At 42.8% G+C, this 18,272-nt stretch overlaps 1 protein-coding gene across 1 annotated transcript in view; it reads right to left on the bottom strand.

The window, feature by feature from the left end:
- Positions 1–1,505: 1,505 nt before the first annotated feature.
- Positions 1,506–18,272, bottom strand: part of LOC121449898 (vomeronasal type-2 receptor 26-like) — a 32,257-nt gene continuing 15,490 nt past the window's right edge. Inside the window, exons 4-6 of the mRNA XM_041654560.1 lie at positions 8,575–8,784; positions 4,851–4,974; positions 1,506–2,482 (exon numbers count right to left, since the gene is read on the bottom strand). Coding sequence (XP_041510494.1) covers positions 1,506–2,482; positions 4,851–4,974; positions 8,575–8,784 — 1,311 coding nt within the window. The remainder of the gene's footprint in view (positions 2,483–4,850; positions 4,975–8,574; positions 8,785–18,272) is intronic.

The raw sequence follows: 18,272 nt of genomic DNA on the forward strand, positions 1-18,272 counted from the left end.
TCTGAATATAGCAGACAATGAGGACTACTGAGAACTCAAGAACAATGGCAATGGGTTTCTGATCCTACTGCACGTACTGGCTTTGTGGGAGCCTAGGCAGTTTGGATGCTCACCTTACTAGACCTGGATGGAGGTGGGGGTTCCTTGGACTTCCCACAGGGCAGGGAACCCAGATTGCTCCTCGGGCTGAGGAGGGAGGGGGACTTGATTGGGGGAGAGGGAGGGAAATGAGAGGCGGTGGCGGGGAAGAGCCAGAAATCTTTAATAAATAAATAAATTTAATTAAAAAAAGGAGATGACAATTGAGTTGTCTTTAGATTATTTGTGGAGTCTTACAACCTTTCCAAATCATTTTTTAATTAAACAAATTGTGCAGTACGGGCACATAAGTGCAGGTGCACACAGTGACCAGACGTATTGAGTCCCCTCGAGTGGAATCACAGGTAGCTGTCTGCGGCCTGACATGGACTCTGGCAACCAGGCTGGGTCCTCTGGAGAAGTGAGTGTTCTGAACCACTGAGCCACCTCTCCAGCCCCACCTAATAAATTTGAGACCTTCAACTCCCCAGAAATAAATGCTGCACCATTTAGGCTACATTCCTCACCTCCAAACTCCCCTCAAAAATAGTTTCCCCTCAAGAAACCATTAGTTTAATATGTCTTTATGGGACTGCTTCTTCATGTATTAGAATATGAAAATATACTATTTCCTTTATCTAGCTTCCTTAACTCAGCATAACATTCTGGGAACTGAACCATATAATGAACACTGTTTTATTTCATTTTACATTTATTTCTTTTGCCAAATATGTTCTAGTGATGAGCAAGTCATACCAAAAATTCATATACTGATAAACGTTTAGGTTGTTTGAAGTCTTACTACATTAATAATATTTGCCTGAAGGTTCATTCACAATCTTGGCAGCCATATGTTTATTATCATGCATACATATATCTAAGAGAGAGATTGTAAATCACATGCAAATTCTGCACAGGAACAGCCAGTGAAGAGATCAATGCACACTACTGAAGCTCTCAGAACAAAGAGAGACCAGTGATCTGCCTGTCAGTTCCTCACACCCTCAGAAACACTTCACATCCTCATCCCCTCATCACGCTTTTCACACTCTTGCATATGGAGGACTGTGTGTGCTTCGGGTGGCAAGAGAAAGTCACAGAACAAATTAGTGAAATCAGCCCTCCCCTTCAGACATGTGGGTCCTGAGTATCAAATTTAGGTAGTCATGCTTAGTGGCAAGCATGTTGACCCACTGAGCCATGTTACCTTCTCCCATTTATAAACTTTCTAATTGTGACAAATGTTAGCAGTAAAATGGAGAGAGAGTAGAAAATAACATCGATGTGTGTAGTATCAAATCGATAGTCAGGAGTGTTTTGTTCTGAGTGTCTCACTCTTACCTTGATCGTTCCTTTAAATACCTTTGGATCCACACAGAAACAGTGAGCTAAAATCACAGTTGGTCCTAATGGGCCCCCCTCAAGGACTAGGTCATGAATCCTTGTGGTGCAGACCTGGGGAGACACCTTCTCTGGAGCATCTCACTCTGCCTATTTTGCTGTGCCTTGTGGCCTTGCCTTAGCCAGGGAGGCGTGTTCCTCTCTGGTCTCAGCAAGATGATGTAACACTTGGGGATGAAGATGCCACCCAGAAGGCCAGCTGTGGAGGCCAGGATGGAGAAGATCTCTACAGCCACAGTGGACTTGCCCCGAGCACTGTGATACAGGGGCAGGAACGCTGTCCAGACACTGCAGAAGAGCAGCATGCTGAAGGCCAGGAACTTAGTCTCGTTGAAGACATCCGGCAGGCCCCGGGCCAGAAAAGCCACAGAGAAGGTACCCCCTGCCAGGAACCCCAAGTAGCCCAGCACACAGAAGAAGATGGTGCCAGAGCCCTCCTGGCACTGGATGACAATGTGCTGGGGCTCCGAGACCATATCCCTGTCTGGGAATGGTGGGGAGGTGGCCAGCCAGACCCCACAAAGAACAACCTGCATGAAGGAAGCAATGAGGACCACTGAGGTGGAAGCCCCAGGGCTCAGGCACACCTGGATCCTGGCCCCTGGCCTGGTGACCCTGAAGGCCAGGACCACTGTGAGAGTCTTGGCCAGAACAGAGGAGACGGCCACCGTGAACACCACAGCAAAGGTCGTCTGGCGCAGGAGACACGTGAGGACACTGGGGCGGCCAAGGAACAGCAAGGCACACAGGGCACAGAGGGAAAGGGAGATCAGCAGGAAGTAGCTGAGGGTTCTGTTGTTGGCCCTGACCACGGGGCTGTCCCTGTGCTTCAGGAAAACTCCCAGAACCAGGACAGCCAGACCAGCCAGGAAGAGTGCCACCAAAGCCAGCATGAATCCCAGAGGTTCCTCAAAGGCCAGGAAGATCTCTGTCCTGGGCAGGCAGCAGTCTCTGGTGTGGCTCGTGTACTGTTCCTTGGGGCACAGGAGACATCTCTTCATGTCTACGGGAGACACAGACACCATTTCTGCAACACTGTGCCAACTGCACCAGCTCGGAAGGAAGGCGCCTCAAGCACTCCCTGCCCTTACAGCCTTTCCATCAAGTCATGGATTTATGAATTATTCTTGGTGACCAGGGCTGGGATGGGTGGTATTAGAGGCAGAGGCACAAAGGAAAATGCTGCATTTCTGTGTCTGTTTTCTGCGAGAGTTTTTGTTTCTGTCCTCAGTTTCTCATGGAACTCAGGCTGAGTGGCAGAGGGTGGATATGAACTCCTAAGCTTCCTTCCTCAACCTTTTAAGTGCTGTCACTATAGCCCTGCACCACTCTACCTAACCTATGCTTGTGTGTGCAGGTTTGTGTGTGCACACATGTTTATAAGTGGATGCACATGCTTGTCAAGACCAGACATTTAACATGTGATATAATTCCTCAATCATTCCCCCTTATTTTGCTAACTAAACTTATTTGTATATTTTGTGTGCATAAGTATGTTTATGGGCTCAGGCATGCCCTGGCTTGCACATAGTGGTAAACAAAGCTTTCATGAATTTGTTGCTCTCTTTCTACAATTTAGATCCCAGAAACTGAAATTATACTGTCAGGGTTGACGGTGAATACTTTAACTGATGGGCCATGTAAACAGTCTCCACAGTTTCTTATCTTATAATGACCACTTTAATTTTACTTGTTGAGAGTTTTGTCGGTACATATTTATTGAAATCATGTGCATGTCTAGAGTGTGCAGAAGTCAGAAGGAAGCAACAGTTTCCCTATAACTGGAGTTATACTTGGTTGTGACCACCATGTGGTATTTCTAACTGTTGAGCTACCTCTATGGGCCTCTTTTCACCTTAATTTTTAAGACAGGATATTTTACTCAACCTAGAGATCACTTTGTTGACTATACTGGCAGGCCACATTGCACAAAGACCCTCCTGTCTCTGGCCCCTGGGTGCTGAGATTAAAGGTCTCTTGTGTGAGTTCTTAACAGTTCATTTTTTTTGCAACAGTACCAGTAATTGGTCAAATTAACAAATGTTTTAGACTGCGCTGTGTCCCCAAAACTCATTTGTTGAAATCTGGCACCTAAGTACCTCAAAATGAGATATATTTCTCATGGGTAAACTGGAGATTAGTAATAAAGGTTAAATGAGAACTCCAGGTTAAATTAGGTACACACTAATTCCAACAGTGCAGCTATTCTACTAAGAAGGTGGAGCTGGAACTGGAGGTGGCTGCACATGACTTTAATATCATGATTTAATTTTAGGGGAAGGGGCAGGTAGACTTTTAATAGTTTGGGGGAAGACTGATAAATGTAGTGACTTCCAAGGCAGCCAGGGCTGCAGAGACAGTGGCTAGAAAACCAAACAACAAGCCAAAAGAGGACACACACACACGCTCACACATAAACACATACACACTCACACAAACACAAACACACATAACAACAATGAAATGAGAGCACCCAGTGAGGATATTCTCTTCCAAGGCCTCACACAACACCAACTCTGGTGAAAACTTGGCTTTGCTTTCCAACTTTCAAAATGGTAAAGGAATAACTTCTGTAGCTGAAATAGTAGGGAATGTGGTGGTCCATTGCCACTAAACTTCTGGGATTAATCCCACTAACACAAAGCAAGGAGAAAGTCACAAAAAGACATCCACCATGCTACTCCAATTATGGGAGGTTTGAAAAGCAAGTGAAATCATCAGTGTTAGCCACAGCTAGGGTTCTGACTACACGACCATTAGAAGCTTGTGGAAGCAGTTTATGCCTGTTTCTTGATCAGGTGTCAAGGATGAGCAGTGTTTGATAGAGGAGAATTCTTCTGCATTCTAATTATGGGTAGCATGCTTGTCTTTTAGGATAAAGCATTTACCTAACAATATCTATTAGCAGAGCTCTTGCTGGTGTTCCATGGGACAGCAAGGACTGCACGGTGTTTTGGAGGATGGGTGTGGGGGTTTGACATAGAATGGCTTCAAAGTCACATATATTAAATGATTTCTTCCTACCTTATAGATGTTGGAGATGGATAGGGAGGTGGAACATTGTGGGATGACGGGTATCACTGTGGGTAGTCTTTGAAAGTTCAGACTCACACACCTGGCCCACTCTCCACCTCACTGCCTGCCTGCTGCCTGTAGATCAGAATAGAAACCCTCAGCTACTGCCTGGCACCATGCATCCTGCCATGATGGTCATGAGCTAAGTAAGCCCCCAGGTAAAGCCTTTTCGTTTAGAAGTCGCCTTGGTCATGGTGTCTCTTCAGAGCAGTGTGACGGTAACTAAGACAATGGAGAAATACAAGAGGCCCAAAATTCCCTTTGGTCCCTCAGATTCCAGATCTACATGTCCTTACCTTTTTTGTCTGCAAACTGTCCCTCGGGGCAGGGACTGCAATCAAAACAGCATTGGGGCGCTCCCAGCCTGGGCACTTGGCTGAACCCTGGAAGGCAGCTTTCACTGCAGACAGAGGTGGGCACCTAGTAACAGTGAACATAGTGGCACCGGTGACTCTTTAGGGATACAGATGCTTGCCCTCACCCTAAGAACCAGAACAGGAGAGTTCCCTCTCAGCCCACTAGATGACAGGCCTTTCAGAAACATGTCTATCCGAGCTGATGTCAGACTGGAAAGGTACCTTTGAGTGTAATAAACAGAGCTACATGTGATTTACTTGGCTAAGGGATTAAATACATAGCTAAAAAGTTTAATGTGTTATCTTCCAGTCTCTCCAGGGCTCCTGCAAAAACAATTGAAGATATGGGGGCAGGAGAGAAGGTTAAAACTAAAGACTGCTCTTCCAGAAGATCAGGGTTCAATTCCCAGCACCAGTATAGCAGCTCACACTGTAACTCCAGTTCCAAAGGATCCACTGCCCTCCTCTGGCCTGCACAGACACTGGTACACAAATATAGATGCAGGGAAACATGCATACATGCAAAATAAAATATAAACAATAATTGTGGGTATTGGCAGTCATTACAAAAGTCCATATAGCCTGGGTATGATTTTCTTGACGCCTTCAGATTATTGCATTTTCTGAAACTCCAGCCAGCCCTGTGGCTTCTTCATGGACTCCATTTATAACACAAAAGACCTGGTTATATCTTTTCTTTTTCTCCATCTCCCTCTGTGATGCTGTTGAGATTTACAGTTTGGCTGACCTTGTGATTAACAATTAAATTCTAATAAGAAAGCATCATCCAGCTTCAGTAAAAGCAGAAATGCAGTTACTGACTCCTCGAATACACACAGAGAGAGAGAGAGAGCACACACATGCACACACACACACACACACACACACACACATTCATAGCACACTAAGTGGCCCTCTCATTTACTTCGGAACTACCAAGGATGACCCAGTTTATCTTAGGATAGCTCTACCTCCAGGCAAGGATTATGAACAAGGAAGTGTGGGTGCTGACATTTCTGCCATAACAGAAGACAGCAGAAAACCCTCCCCAGATCACGGCCATTGAAAAGTTCTTCAAAGGAGTCCTGGAAACACATAGTATGTGTCTTTCTTTCATGCTTGAGAAATCCAAGAATTGGAATCTCATTCTCATGTGGAAAACCTTAAGGCCACCATTGATAGATGAGGCCACCAGAACAAAGTTAGACCAAGTTGCAGAGGAGGGGACTCTTTCTTCATTGGCACAGGACAGGGAGCTGAGCCATTTCTATGTACCGGACTCCACACATAGACATAACTAACACAACACTGTTTCAAATTTTGTTAATAAATATCAGGGTCTGAATCTCAAATGTTTCCCAAAGTCTCTTGTGTTGGACCACTGGTTACCAGACAGTGGGTATGTAAAGAATGATTGAATCTTGATAGTACAGTAGATTCAATGTAATTGGCCAAAATAAGCTCATACAGAGAGGCACTATGGGAGATTTGACTTTGTTAAAAGAATTGTGTCATTGTGGGTGTGGATTTGAGATATCATATGTGCTCAAGTCACACCCAGTGACCCAGTTCACCTCTTTTAGCCTACAGGTCAAGATTTAGGACTTTCAGTTCCTTCTCCAGGACCATGTCTGCCTGTATGCCACCATGGTGCACCAAGATGATAATGAATTAATCTCTGAAAATGGAAGCCACCAAAATGAAATGTTTTTCCTTTATAGGAGTTGTTGGGGTCATGGTATCTCTTCACAGCAACAGAAACCTTAACGAAGACAGAAGTTGGGTTCTGCAACTTGGGTATTGAATTGATAGGCCTGATAATGCTTCTGTTTCAATAAACATGGACCATGGGACAGTAGATTAGAAAAGCAGTAGAAAATTTTAAGTGTCACTTAATGCTACTATTGCCATACTAATGAAAGCATAGAAGAACAAGGGACTGAGTCTGATTAGATTAACTCTGGGCCGGGCTCAAGAAGTTTCACCATGTGTCATTATATATGGGAAATATGTAACCTGATTTCTTACTTTGATTTTATATGAGATTACAGTTAAGAAATTGCATGAATCTCAGAAGAGACTGAATTTTGGACTTTTAAACATGCTTCAACTGTGATAGACAGTGAGAACTTTGGATAATGTGCTAAATGCAGTTTTTATTATAATATTGTCACAAGCTGAGGAGTCAGGATATGGAATGTGGTGGTTAGAATGTAAATGGCCCACATAAACTCATAGGAAGAGGCACTATTAAAAGACATGGCTTTGTTGGAGAAGGTGTGGCCTTGTTGGAGGAATTATATCATTGTGGGGGTGAGCCTTGGGGTATCATACATGCTCAAGTCATCCCAAGTGACATAGTTCACTTCCTGTTGCCTACAGGTCAAGATGTAAGACTTTCGGCTCCTTCTCCAGCATGATTTCTGCCTATATGCCTCCATGATCCATAAGGATGATTATGGACTAATAAACCTCTGAAAATGTAAGCCTCCTCATTAAATCCTTTTCTTTATAAGAGGTGCCTGGCTGTGGTGTCTCTTGACACTAATAGAAACCCTAAGTAAAAGAATGCTTCTGACAAGATCAATGGATTAATTCCTCAATGGATTTGCAATCTGATAAATTAGTATACATATTAGAAATAGAACATGGGACTAGGTTTGGGGTAGTGTGACATGGAGGCTATGCACTGGTCAGATATAACTTGTTTACCTGTCTAATCTATCAAGATCCCTACCACCTCACTTCCTGAGCCACATGCACTCATCAGCAACCTCTCCCACCACACATGTCTGTTGTCCTACATGACACACTGCATCAAGCACACACATGCAGATCAATTGATACATCTGACCCTGAATCCCTCAAACCATGGGATTTGTCATTGTGGTTGAAATAACTAACACAGTAAGTAAACTGAATGTCTATTGAGTCCACTTTCCATATGGTCTATGGGAAGGTATTTAACTGAGTGTATCACTATCTTCATCTTCTCATAACAGATCCCAAGCACAAAGAATATATTTCCAAGGTAGTACCAGCTACAGATTCTCATTGTATTTGTACATCTTGTTTGTTAAAACCTTCCCCCATATCCATAAGTGTGGGTGGTGTAAATATGTATGCATGCATTTGTACTCTGTACTATGTGGACTCGTGTTCATGTATAAACAAGCACATGTGGAGGCCCAAGGTTAATGCTGGGAATCATCCTCAATTGCTGTTCCACTGTGTTCATTGAGGCAGAGGCTCAAAGGAAAACCCAGAGTTCACTGATACGGCTAGTCTTACTCATCAAGTTTCTGTGGGCATCTCTTTGTTTCCATCCTCCAGGGATGAAATTACAGGTGAGACCCATTGTCCACTATGCATGTTCAAGTGTTCTGGAGATCCAAATTTTGGTTCCTGTACTTGCATACAAAACACTTTAACCACTGGCAATCTCCTAAATCCATCTTTTACATTTTCCTTTTTGCTGGTGAATCAATATCATTCAGAGAAATATCTCTAATGAGATAAACAGCATAGCCAGTTATGACTGACTGACCCAATCCAGAGACTCACCAACTTGGTGCAGAAGTAGCAATGAAGACCCCTGAACTGAAATTTCCCTGTGGCTTAAACACACTAGGACAAGAGTCATCTCTGCATTCAGGAAACTCACTTGAATTTCCTCCTTCAAATGGACCATCATTTTGTTCCCCGAAGAGACTTGAGGGTCTATCATTCCTACATGGACCAAGCGGAATATACCCTCAGGGGTCTTCTGCCCTTGGAAAATGTCAAATTTTGTCACCAAATCCCCATTGGCATCAAATATAATTTCACTTCCATCAGGAGTCTTGAAGTGCACATTCCTAAGAGCTTGAAGCAGCTGAGGAAAGAAGGGAGACATTGTAGACCAGCCAGGGGCAGTCTGGAGTCTTGTCCAAAATACCACATTCCATTCACCTCTGCAGTGAGACAGAGTCACTTCAATTCACCATTGGGCATAAGGGAGATCAAGTATGTGTGATATATTCAGGAACTCACAAATATATTTGTCTCTCTCTGTGTGTGTGTCTCTCTCTCTCTGTCTCTCTCTCTCTCTGTCTCTCTCTCTCTCTCTCTCTGTGTGTGTGTGTGTGTGTGTGTGTGTGTGTGTGTGTGTGTAGATCATTAACACTGTATAATCCACATGACAACTCTCAGGAATGTTTTTCCTTCTGCTGCCATGTGGGATTGGGAATCCAACTAATGCTTGGGGACAAGTCCTTTACTCACTGAGCCATCTCAGCAGCCTTAAAATTAAACCAAAAAAAAAAAAAACATGACAATGTAGTTCCTGCTCCAGGGTCTCATTTGGCTGTGCACTATTGTCCTCAGTCTTCCCATCACACTCAGAAGACTCCAAACTCTAGGATGACCTCCACAGACTGGGCTCAGCTCACCTAGACTGCCCACTGACTCCAACCAGTCTCCCACAGTTCATCAGTCCCAGCCCAGTGGCTCTGCTGTTTGTCTCCATTCATGGCCCTGACATGCTGGACCTGCCATCTGCAATGCTATCATTTTTACCCATGGTGAGACTTCTCATCCTCTTATCTGGAACTCAGATACTTGCTGACAGAGAAAACTACCCCAGCCTTTCACTTCCCTTCACTTGTTCATACTCAGTCTACTTTATATCTTCATCATGAAGTACACACAGACAGCTTGACACTTATGTGTTTTAATTTTGTGATGAAATCTTCCTTAGTAGTCCAGATTGGCCTCAACATTCTGTGTGCTAGCATGATAAACATGGGCCTCCAAGCCTGACCTTCTGCAAATTTTAATCTGTCACCCCCAGTAAAATGACAAAAAATTATGACTGTTCTTCCTGCTTACAACCTTATGTATCTTCACCAGGCACACACTAGAATCTCGGGTCATCTGAGTGATGGTAATGAAAACACACCTCCTCCTTGGCAACCATTCTCGCTGTTTACCTCAGCAGTGAGCAACATGTCTTCCAGAGGTCCTCGTACAGATCTTGACCTAAACTACCCTGGGTGGCTAAGAAAAGATAGATAGAGAGGAGATCCATCCAAAGGGGTGAGTGTGTGCCCACCCAGGGAGGATGTTCCAGGAAGGGAGCACAGGGCCCCTCTAGCTCCTACTACAGGAGACTTCTTTATTCCACACAACCCTGCTTCCCCCAAGACTGCCCTCTTGTCTGTGAGGTCCTTGACCCAAGAACAGTTCCTGCTCCTGCACTGAGGAGATCCAGCCTGATGGAGGACGGTCATCTGTCTATGTGTTATTTTCATTGGTTAATAGAGAAACTGCCTTGGCCCTTTAATAGGACAGAAAATTAGGTAGGTGGAGTAAACAGAACAGGATGCTGGGTAGAAGGCAATGAGGCAGCCACCATGGAGCCAGCCACCAGGTCAGACATGCTGAATCTTTCCCGGTATGCCACCATCTCGTGGTGCTTCACAGATTATTAGAAATGGGTTAATCAAGATGTGGGAACTAGCCAATAAGAGGCTAGAACTAATGGGCCAAGCAGTGTTTAAATGAATACAGTTTGTGTGGTTTTTTTTCAGGTGTAAAGTTAGCTGTGCAGGAGCTGGGCGGGACAAAAAGCAGGCCTGCCCGCAGCTCCATCTATGAATGGTGCCCAGATGTGGATTACTGAATCCACAGAAAGCCCGAGAAATCTTGGAAAAGAATAGAGTAAAGCATGTTTTCTTGGTAGCAGCAATTTCTCAGGTCTGCTCTGCTTGCTAGAGGCAAGGAAGCGCTCTCATCTAAGAGAGGCTTCGTGACTCGGCTTTAGCTGCAAAACCCTGCGGCACTTTTAAGAGGTCCTGCCACGAAACACTTAAATAGTGTTGATGAAAAGCCAACCGCATGCTTTTCAGTTTTCAGCCATAGCAGGAAAAAAGTTGTGCTGTATTAAAAGGCCGGGTTTCTGGGCTGTCCTGCCAGGGCAAACTCTGACTCTTTCAGGCAAGCAGTCTGACTGAGTGTGGTCTGTGAGCAGAATGTTGCAGCTTGCTTGCTGGCAGGGACCTTGAAATATTGTAGAGTCGTGGCAATAAACATGGCTACAGCCGGTACCTCTGCCATGAGGCTGTAACGTTAAGAATTGGGCTGGATCCAGCCATCAAAGCCACGTCTTTGGTCCTACTGATATTGCTTGGTAAATTAAAGACTCATGTGATCACAAAAAGAGAGATATTCAGTAAAAGAAAGACTCAAAGTTGAAGAAAGAAAACGTCTAAATGGTTTACAATGTTTAAAAATATATGCAGGCTTGAAAAAAAAGTTAAAGTTCTTAAAGTTAAAAAAAGAGAGTAGTTGGGTGTGATGGTACACACCTTTAATCCCAACACTTGGGAGGCAGAGGTAGATTGACCTCTGAGACTTCAAGGGACTGAGGAAGATTGACCTTTGTGACTTCAAGGTGTGGTAGCACACACCTTTAATCCCAGTGCCTGGGAGGCAGAGACAGAGGGATCTCTGAGAGTTCAAGGACAGCCTGGCCTACAGAGTTATTCTAGGACAAAGATATACAGAGAACCTGTCTCAAAAAATAAAAGTAAAAATAAAAGAAAGAGAGGTTAAAACAAAGCCACACAAAGAAAGAAAATACACAGAGAATCTTGATAGTGTATGCTATTAAACTCTCTTTGAATTGTTTGAATTCTGAGGAAGGAGCAACAGTTGCTAAAAGATATTTGTTTATAAATGCTGCTAAACTAATCCAAGACAGATATTTTGAAAATACCTTCACTTCAAAATTTGGATCTAAGGTTATGATGCTTTGGGAAAGTTCATCTTGGTTTCCACAGAGGATGAGACCCTGTGGATTGCTTCTATCCCAATATGGTATGATAGACCACGCCCTCCTGAAAGGTTGCAGCGAACACCTTCAAAAAATTACTTCAGACGCACCTTCAGCTTTTGCAGCAGGGTGTCCTGTGTTCTACTCATCCCTGCCCTGCCCCCCAAGTTCTCCCTTTGTCCATGGGTCATTGGACTACCAGGCGTCTATGTTTCGGTGCTGAGGAGTTCATTCTGGATGGGTGAGTGTGTGCTATCCAGGGGCAGATTGTCCCAGAAGAGACCACAAACCCTCCTCCCCCAGCTCCTTCTGCAAGGCTTTCTTTCTTATGCACAACCCAGTCCCCCAGCACCCCGCCCCAACTCTGCCCTGCTGTATGCTAGGACCAGTGCTCAAGAACAGTTTTAAACTCCTATACTAAGGCTACCCACCCAGAGCGGTGAGTGCCTGCCTACCAGACAGGCCTCAAGGTCCCCTGTAAGGGAGCCCAGGCACATTCACCTTGTGCTCCAGGGGTGCCTGTGCTCTCCTTGTTCTCGCCCTGCCTGCCCCATTTTTCCTTTGGTCCCTGGATCATTGGGCTACCAGGCAGCCCTGTTTAGGTGCTGAGGAGTTCCATCAGGATGGGTGAATGTGTGCTATCCAGGGACGGATTGTCCTGGAAGAGAGCACAAACCCCCCTTTCCCAGCTCCTTCTGCAGGGCTGTCTTTATTACACACGACCCCCCCCCAAGCCTGCGTTTTCTGCAAGGTCCTTTGCTCAGGAACAGTTTTCTGCTCCTACACTAAGGTTACCCACCCAGAGCAGTGAGTGCCTGCCTATTGGTCAGGCCTCAAGGACCCGTGAAAGGGAGCACGCACACCTTCAGCTTTTGCAGCAGGGTGTAATGTGTTCTACTCGTCCCCGCCCTGCCCCCCAAGTTCTCCCTTTTATCTGCCGGTCATTGGACTACGAGGCATCTATGTTTCAGTGCTGAGGAGTTCCATCTGAATGGGACGGTTCCTGCTTCTACACTGAAGAGATACACCCAGAGAGTCAGTCACAGCAAAGACTGGATCAAGACACCAGGCCTCTCCTGGCTCCATTTGAAGGAAGAGATGGGAAGGCACCAATGCAAGAATTCCTCCAAGAACCTGAAAGGCAACATGACATCACCAGAATCCAGGGATCCCGATATAAGAAGAATTGTACACCCTACTCTAGAAGAATTAGAAGAAATCGACTCAAAAGTGAATTATATGAAAATAATAGAAGACCTTAAACAGGAGGTGAAAAAATGCCATAAACAATTAGAGATTACAAACAAAAAGGTAGAGGAAATCAATAAATCGCTCAAAGATACCCATGAAAACAAAAGAAACAAGAAAAAGAAATCAAACAGGTAAGGGAAGTGGTTCAAGACTTGAAGAATGAAATGGAAGTAATGAAAAAAACACAAACCGAGGGAAGGATGGAGATGGAAAATCTGGGTAAATGAACAGGAACTACAGAGACAAGTACTACCAACAGATTACAAGAGATAGAAGAAAGAATTTCAGACACTAAAGATATCATAGAGAAAATGAACTCACTGATCAAAGAAAACAGCAAAACCAACAAATTCTCATCACAAAACATTCAGGAAATCTGGGACAAAATAAAAAGACCAAACTTGAGAATAATTGGGATACAGGAAGGAGAAGAAGTACAGCTCAACACTCGAGAAAATATATTTAATAAAATTATAGAAGAAAACTTTCCCAACCTAAAGAAAGAGATTCCTTTGAAGGTTCAAGAAGTATAGAGAACACCGAATAGACTGGACAAAAAAAAAAACATCTCCTTGCCATATAATAATCAAAACACAAAACATACAGAATAAAGAAAGAATATGAAGAGCTGCAAAGGAAAAAGGCCAAGTTAATTATAAAGGTAAACCTATAAGACTTACACCTGATTTCTCTATGGAAACAATGAAAGACAGAAGGTCCTGGATAGATGTACTGCAGAAACAAAGAGACCATGGATGCAAACCTAGACTACTATACCCAGCCAACCTTTCGTTCACTATAAATGGAGAAAACAAAATTTTCCAGGATAAAAACAAATTTAAAAAATATGTAGCCACAGAAAGTAATAGAAGGAAAATCACAAACCAAGGAGACCAACAATGACCACAATAACTCAAACATCTAGAGACCCTTCACCAGCACAACTCAAAGAAGGGAAACACACAAACTCTACTACTAAAAGAGTGACCGGAGTTAACAACCACTGGTAATTAATATCACTTAATGTCAATGGACTCAACTCACCTGTAAAAAGGCACAGGCTAAGAGATTGGTTACGAAAACAGGATCTAACATTCTGCTGTTTACAAGAAAGACACCTCAACCACAAAGACAGGCACCTACTCAGAGTAAAGGGATGAGAAAAGGTTTATCAAGCAAATGGACCTAAGAAACAAGCAGGTGTGGCCATACTAATTTCTAAAAAGGTGACTTCAAACTAAAATCAATCAGAAAAGATGGAGAGGGACATTTTATACTCATAACAGGAACAATTCATTAGGATGAAGTCTCAATCCTGAATATCTATGCCCCTAATATAAAAGCACCCACTTATGTAAAAGAAACATTACTAAAACTCAAGGCTGCCATCAAACTGCACACACTAATAGTAGGAGACTTCAACACTCGTCTCTCACCAATGGACAGGTCAATCAGACAGAAACCTAACAGAGAAATAAGAGAATTAATGGAGGTAATGAATCAAATGGACTTAACAGACATCTATAGAACATTCAACCCAAATAGGAAAGAATATACCTTCTCTGCAGCTCATGGAACCTTCTCGAAAATTGACCACATACTTGGTAACAAAGTAAACTTCCACAGTTACAAAAAAATATTCGTAACCTCCTTTGTCTTATCAGATCACCATGGATTAAAGTTAGAATTCAACAACAATGCTACCCCCAGAAAGTATACAAACTCATGGAAACTGGACAGTCAACTACTGAACCACACCTGGATCAAGGAAGAAATAAAGAAAGAAATTAAAGTCTTCCTTGAATTCAATGAAAATAAATACTCAACATACTCAAACCTATGGGACACTATGAAAGCAGTCCTAAGAGGAAAGTTCATAGCACTAAGTGCCCACTTAAAGAAAACAGAGAAAGCACATATTGGAGACTTAACAGCCCACCTAAAAGCTCTAGAAAAAAAAGAAGCAGACTCACCTAGGAGGAGTAGAAGACTGGAAAGAATCAAACTGAAGGCGGAAATCAACAAAATAGAAACACAGAAAACAATACAAAGAATCAATGAAACAAAAAGCTGGTTCCTGGAGAAAATCAACAAGATTGATAAACCCCTATCCAAACTAATCAAACGGCAGAGAGAGAATATGCAAATTAATAGGATCAGAAATGAAAAGGGGCACATAACCACAGACACAGAGGAAATTCAGAGAATAGTTAGATCTTACTACAAAAGCCTGTATGCCACAAAACTGGAAAATGTAAAAGAAATGGACACTTTTTTAGGTAAAAACCATATACCAAAGTTAAACCAGGACCAGGTGAACAATCTAAATAGTCGCGAAGAATTAGAAGATGTTATCAAAAACCTCCCTACAAAAAAAGCCCAGGACCAGATGGTTTCAAAGCAGAATTCTACCAGAACTTCCGAGAAGACCTAATACTCCTTAATGTATTTCACAATATAGAAACAGAAGAGTCATTGCCAAATTCCTTATATGAAGCTACAGTCATCTGATACCAAAACCAAACAAAGACTCAACCAAGAAAAAGAATTACAGGCCAATCTTACACATGAATATTGACACAAATATCCTCAACAAAATACTGGCAAACCGTATCCAAGAACACATTAGAAAAATTATCCATTATGATCAATTAGGCTTCATCCCAGAGATACAGGGCTGGTTCAACATATGAAAATCTATCAATGTAATCCAGCATATAAATAAACTGAAAGAAAAAAACCATATGTTCATTTCATTAGATGCTGAAAAATCATTTAACAAAATTCAACATCCCTTTATGATAAAAGTATTGGAGAAATTAGGGATACAAGGGTCATACCTAAATATAATAAAAGCTATATACAGCAAGCCGACAGCTAACATCAAATTAAACGGAGAGAAACTCAAAACCATCCCACTAAATTCAGGAACACGACAAGGCTGTCCATTCTCTCCATACCTCTTCAATATAGTGCTTGAAGTTCTAGCAATAGCAATAAGACAACATAATGGGATCAAGAGGATTCGAATTGGAAAGGAAGAAGTCAAACTTTCGTCATTTGTGAATGATATAATAGTGTACATAAGCGACCCCCAAAACTCCACCAAAGAAATTTACAGCTGATAAACAGCTTTAGCAATGTGGCAGGATACAAGATCAACTCCAAAAAGTCAGTTGCCCTCTTATACAAAAAGGATGTGGAAGCAGAGAGGGAAATCAGAGAAGCTTCACCTTTCACGATACCCACAAACAGCATAATATATCTTGGGGTAACTCTAACCAAGGAAGTGAAAGATCTATTTGACAAGAACTTTAAGGCATTAAAGAAAGAAATTGAAGAGGACACCAGAAAATGGAAGGACCTCCCTTGCTCTTGGATTGGGAGGATCAACATAATAAAAATGGCAATTCTACCAAAGGCAATTTATAGATTCAATGCAATCCCTATCAAGGTCCCATCAAAATTCTTCACAGATCTTGAGAGGACAATAATCAACTTTATATGGAAAAAAAACCAGGATAGCAAAAACAATCCTATACTATAAAGGATCTTCTGGAGGCATTACCATCCCTGACTTCAAACTCTATTACAGAGCTACAGTAATGAAAACAGTGTGGTACTGGCATAAAAACAGAGAAGTCGACCAGTGGAATTGTATAAAAGACCCGGATTTTAACCCACAGACCTATGAACACCTGATTTTCAATAAAGGAGCTAAAAGTATTCAATGTAAGAAAATAGCATCTTCAACAAATGGTGCTGGCACAACTGGATGTCAACCTGTAGAAGAATGAAATTAGACCGATATCTATCACCATGCACAAAACTCAAGTCCAAATGGATTAAAGACCTCAATATCAGTCCGAACACACAGAACCTGATAGAAGAGAAAGTGGGAAGTACCCTACAACAGATGGGCACAGGAGATCGCTTCCTAGGTATAACCCCAGCAGCACAGACATTAAGGGCAACATTGAATAAATGGGACCTACTAAAACTGAGAAGCTTCTGTAAAGCAAAGGATACTGTCACTAAGACAAAAAGACAACCTACTGACTGGGAGAAGATCTTCACCAACCCCGCAACAGACAAAGGTCTGATCTCCAAAATATATAGAGAACTCAAGAACTAGACTTTAAAATGCTAATTAACCCAATTAAAAAATGGGGCACTAAACTGAACAGAGAATTCTCAACAGAAGAAGTTCAAATGGACAAAAGACACTTAAGGTCATGCTCAACCTCCTTAGCAATCAGGGAAATGCAAATCAAAACAACTTTGAGATATCATCTTACACCTGTCAGAATGGCTAAACTCAAAAACACCAAGGATAGCCTTTGCTGGAGAGATTGTGGAGGAAGGGGTACGCTCATCCATTGCTGGCGGGAATGCAAACTTGTACAACCACTTTGGAAATCAGTGTGCCAGTTTCTCAGGAAATTCGGGATCAACCTACTCCTGGACCCAGCAATACCACTCTTGGGAATATACCCAAGAGATACCCTATCATATGACAAAAGCATTTGTTCAGTTATGTTCATAGCAGTATTATTTGTAATAGCCAGAACCTGGAAACAACCTAGATGTCCTTCAATGGAAGAATGGATGAAGAAAGTGTGGAATATATACACATTAGAGTACTACATTGTGGTATGCAATGACTTCTCGAATTTTGCATGCAAATGGATGGAAATAGAAAACACTATCCTGAGTGAGGTAACCCAGACCCAAAAAGATGAACATGGGATGTACTCAGTCATAATTGGTTTCTAGCCATAAATAAGGGTCACGGAGTCTACAATTGGTGAACCTAAAGAAGCTAAATAAGAAGGTGAACCCAAGGAAAAACATATAGTTATCCTCTTGGCTATGGGAAGTAGACAAAATTGCCGGGGAGAAAATTGACATCTTGGGGGTGGGGTGGGATGGGGGTAAGGGGAGATTGGGAGAGAAAAGTGAGAAGGGGAGGATGGGGTGGAACTTGGGGAAACAGGACGATTGGGATAAAGGAAGGTTGAATAGGGTAGCACGGAAGCACAAATCTTAGTTAAGGGAGTCAGCTTAGGGTTGGCAAGAGACTTGAACCTAGGGTGGCTCCCAGGAGCCCAAGGCTATGTCCCCAGTTAGTCCCTTAGGCAGCTGAGGATAGGGAACCTGAAATGACCCTATCCTATAGCAATACTGACGAATATCTTGCATATCACCATAGAACCTTCATCTGGTGATGGATGGAGATAGAGACAGAGACCCACACTGGAGCACTGGACTGAGCTCCCAAGGTCCCAATGAGGAGC

Source organism: Microtus oregoni, unplaced genomic scaffold (assembly GCF_018167655.1).
Source record: "Microtus oregoni isolate MIOR12 unplaced genomic scaffold, Mior012 000006F_ref0000085, whole genome shotgun sequence".
Classification (NCBI taxonomy): Eukaryota; Metazoa; Chordata; class Mammalia; order Rodentia; family Cricetidae; genus Microtus; species Microtus oregoni.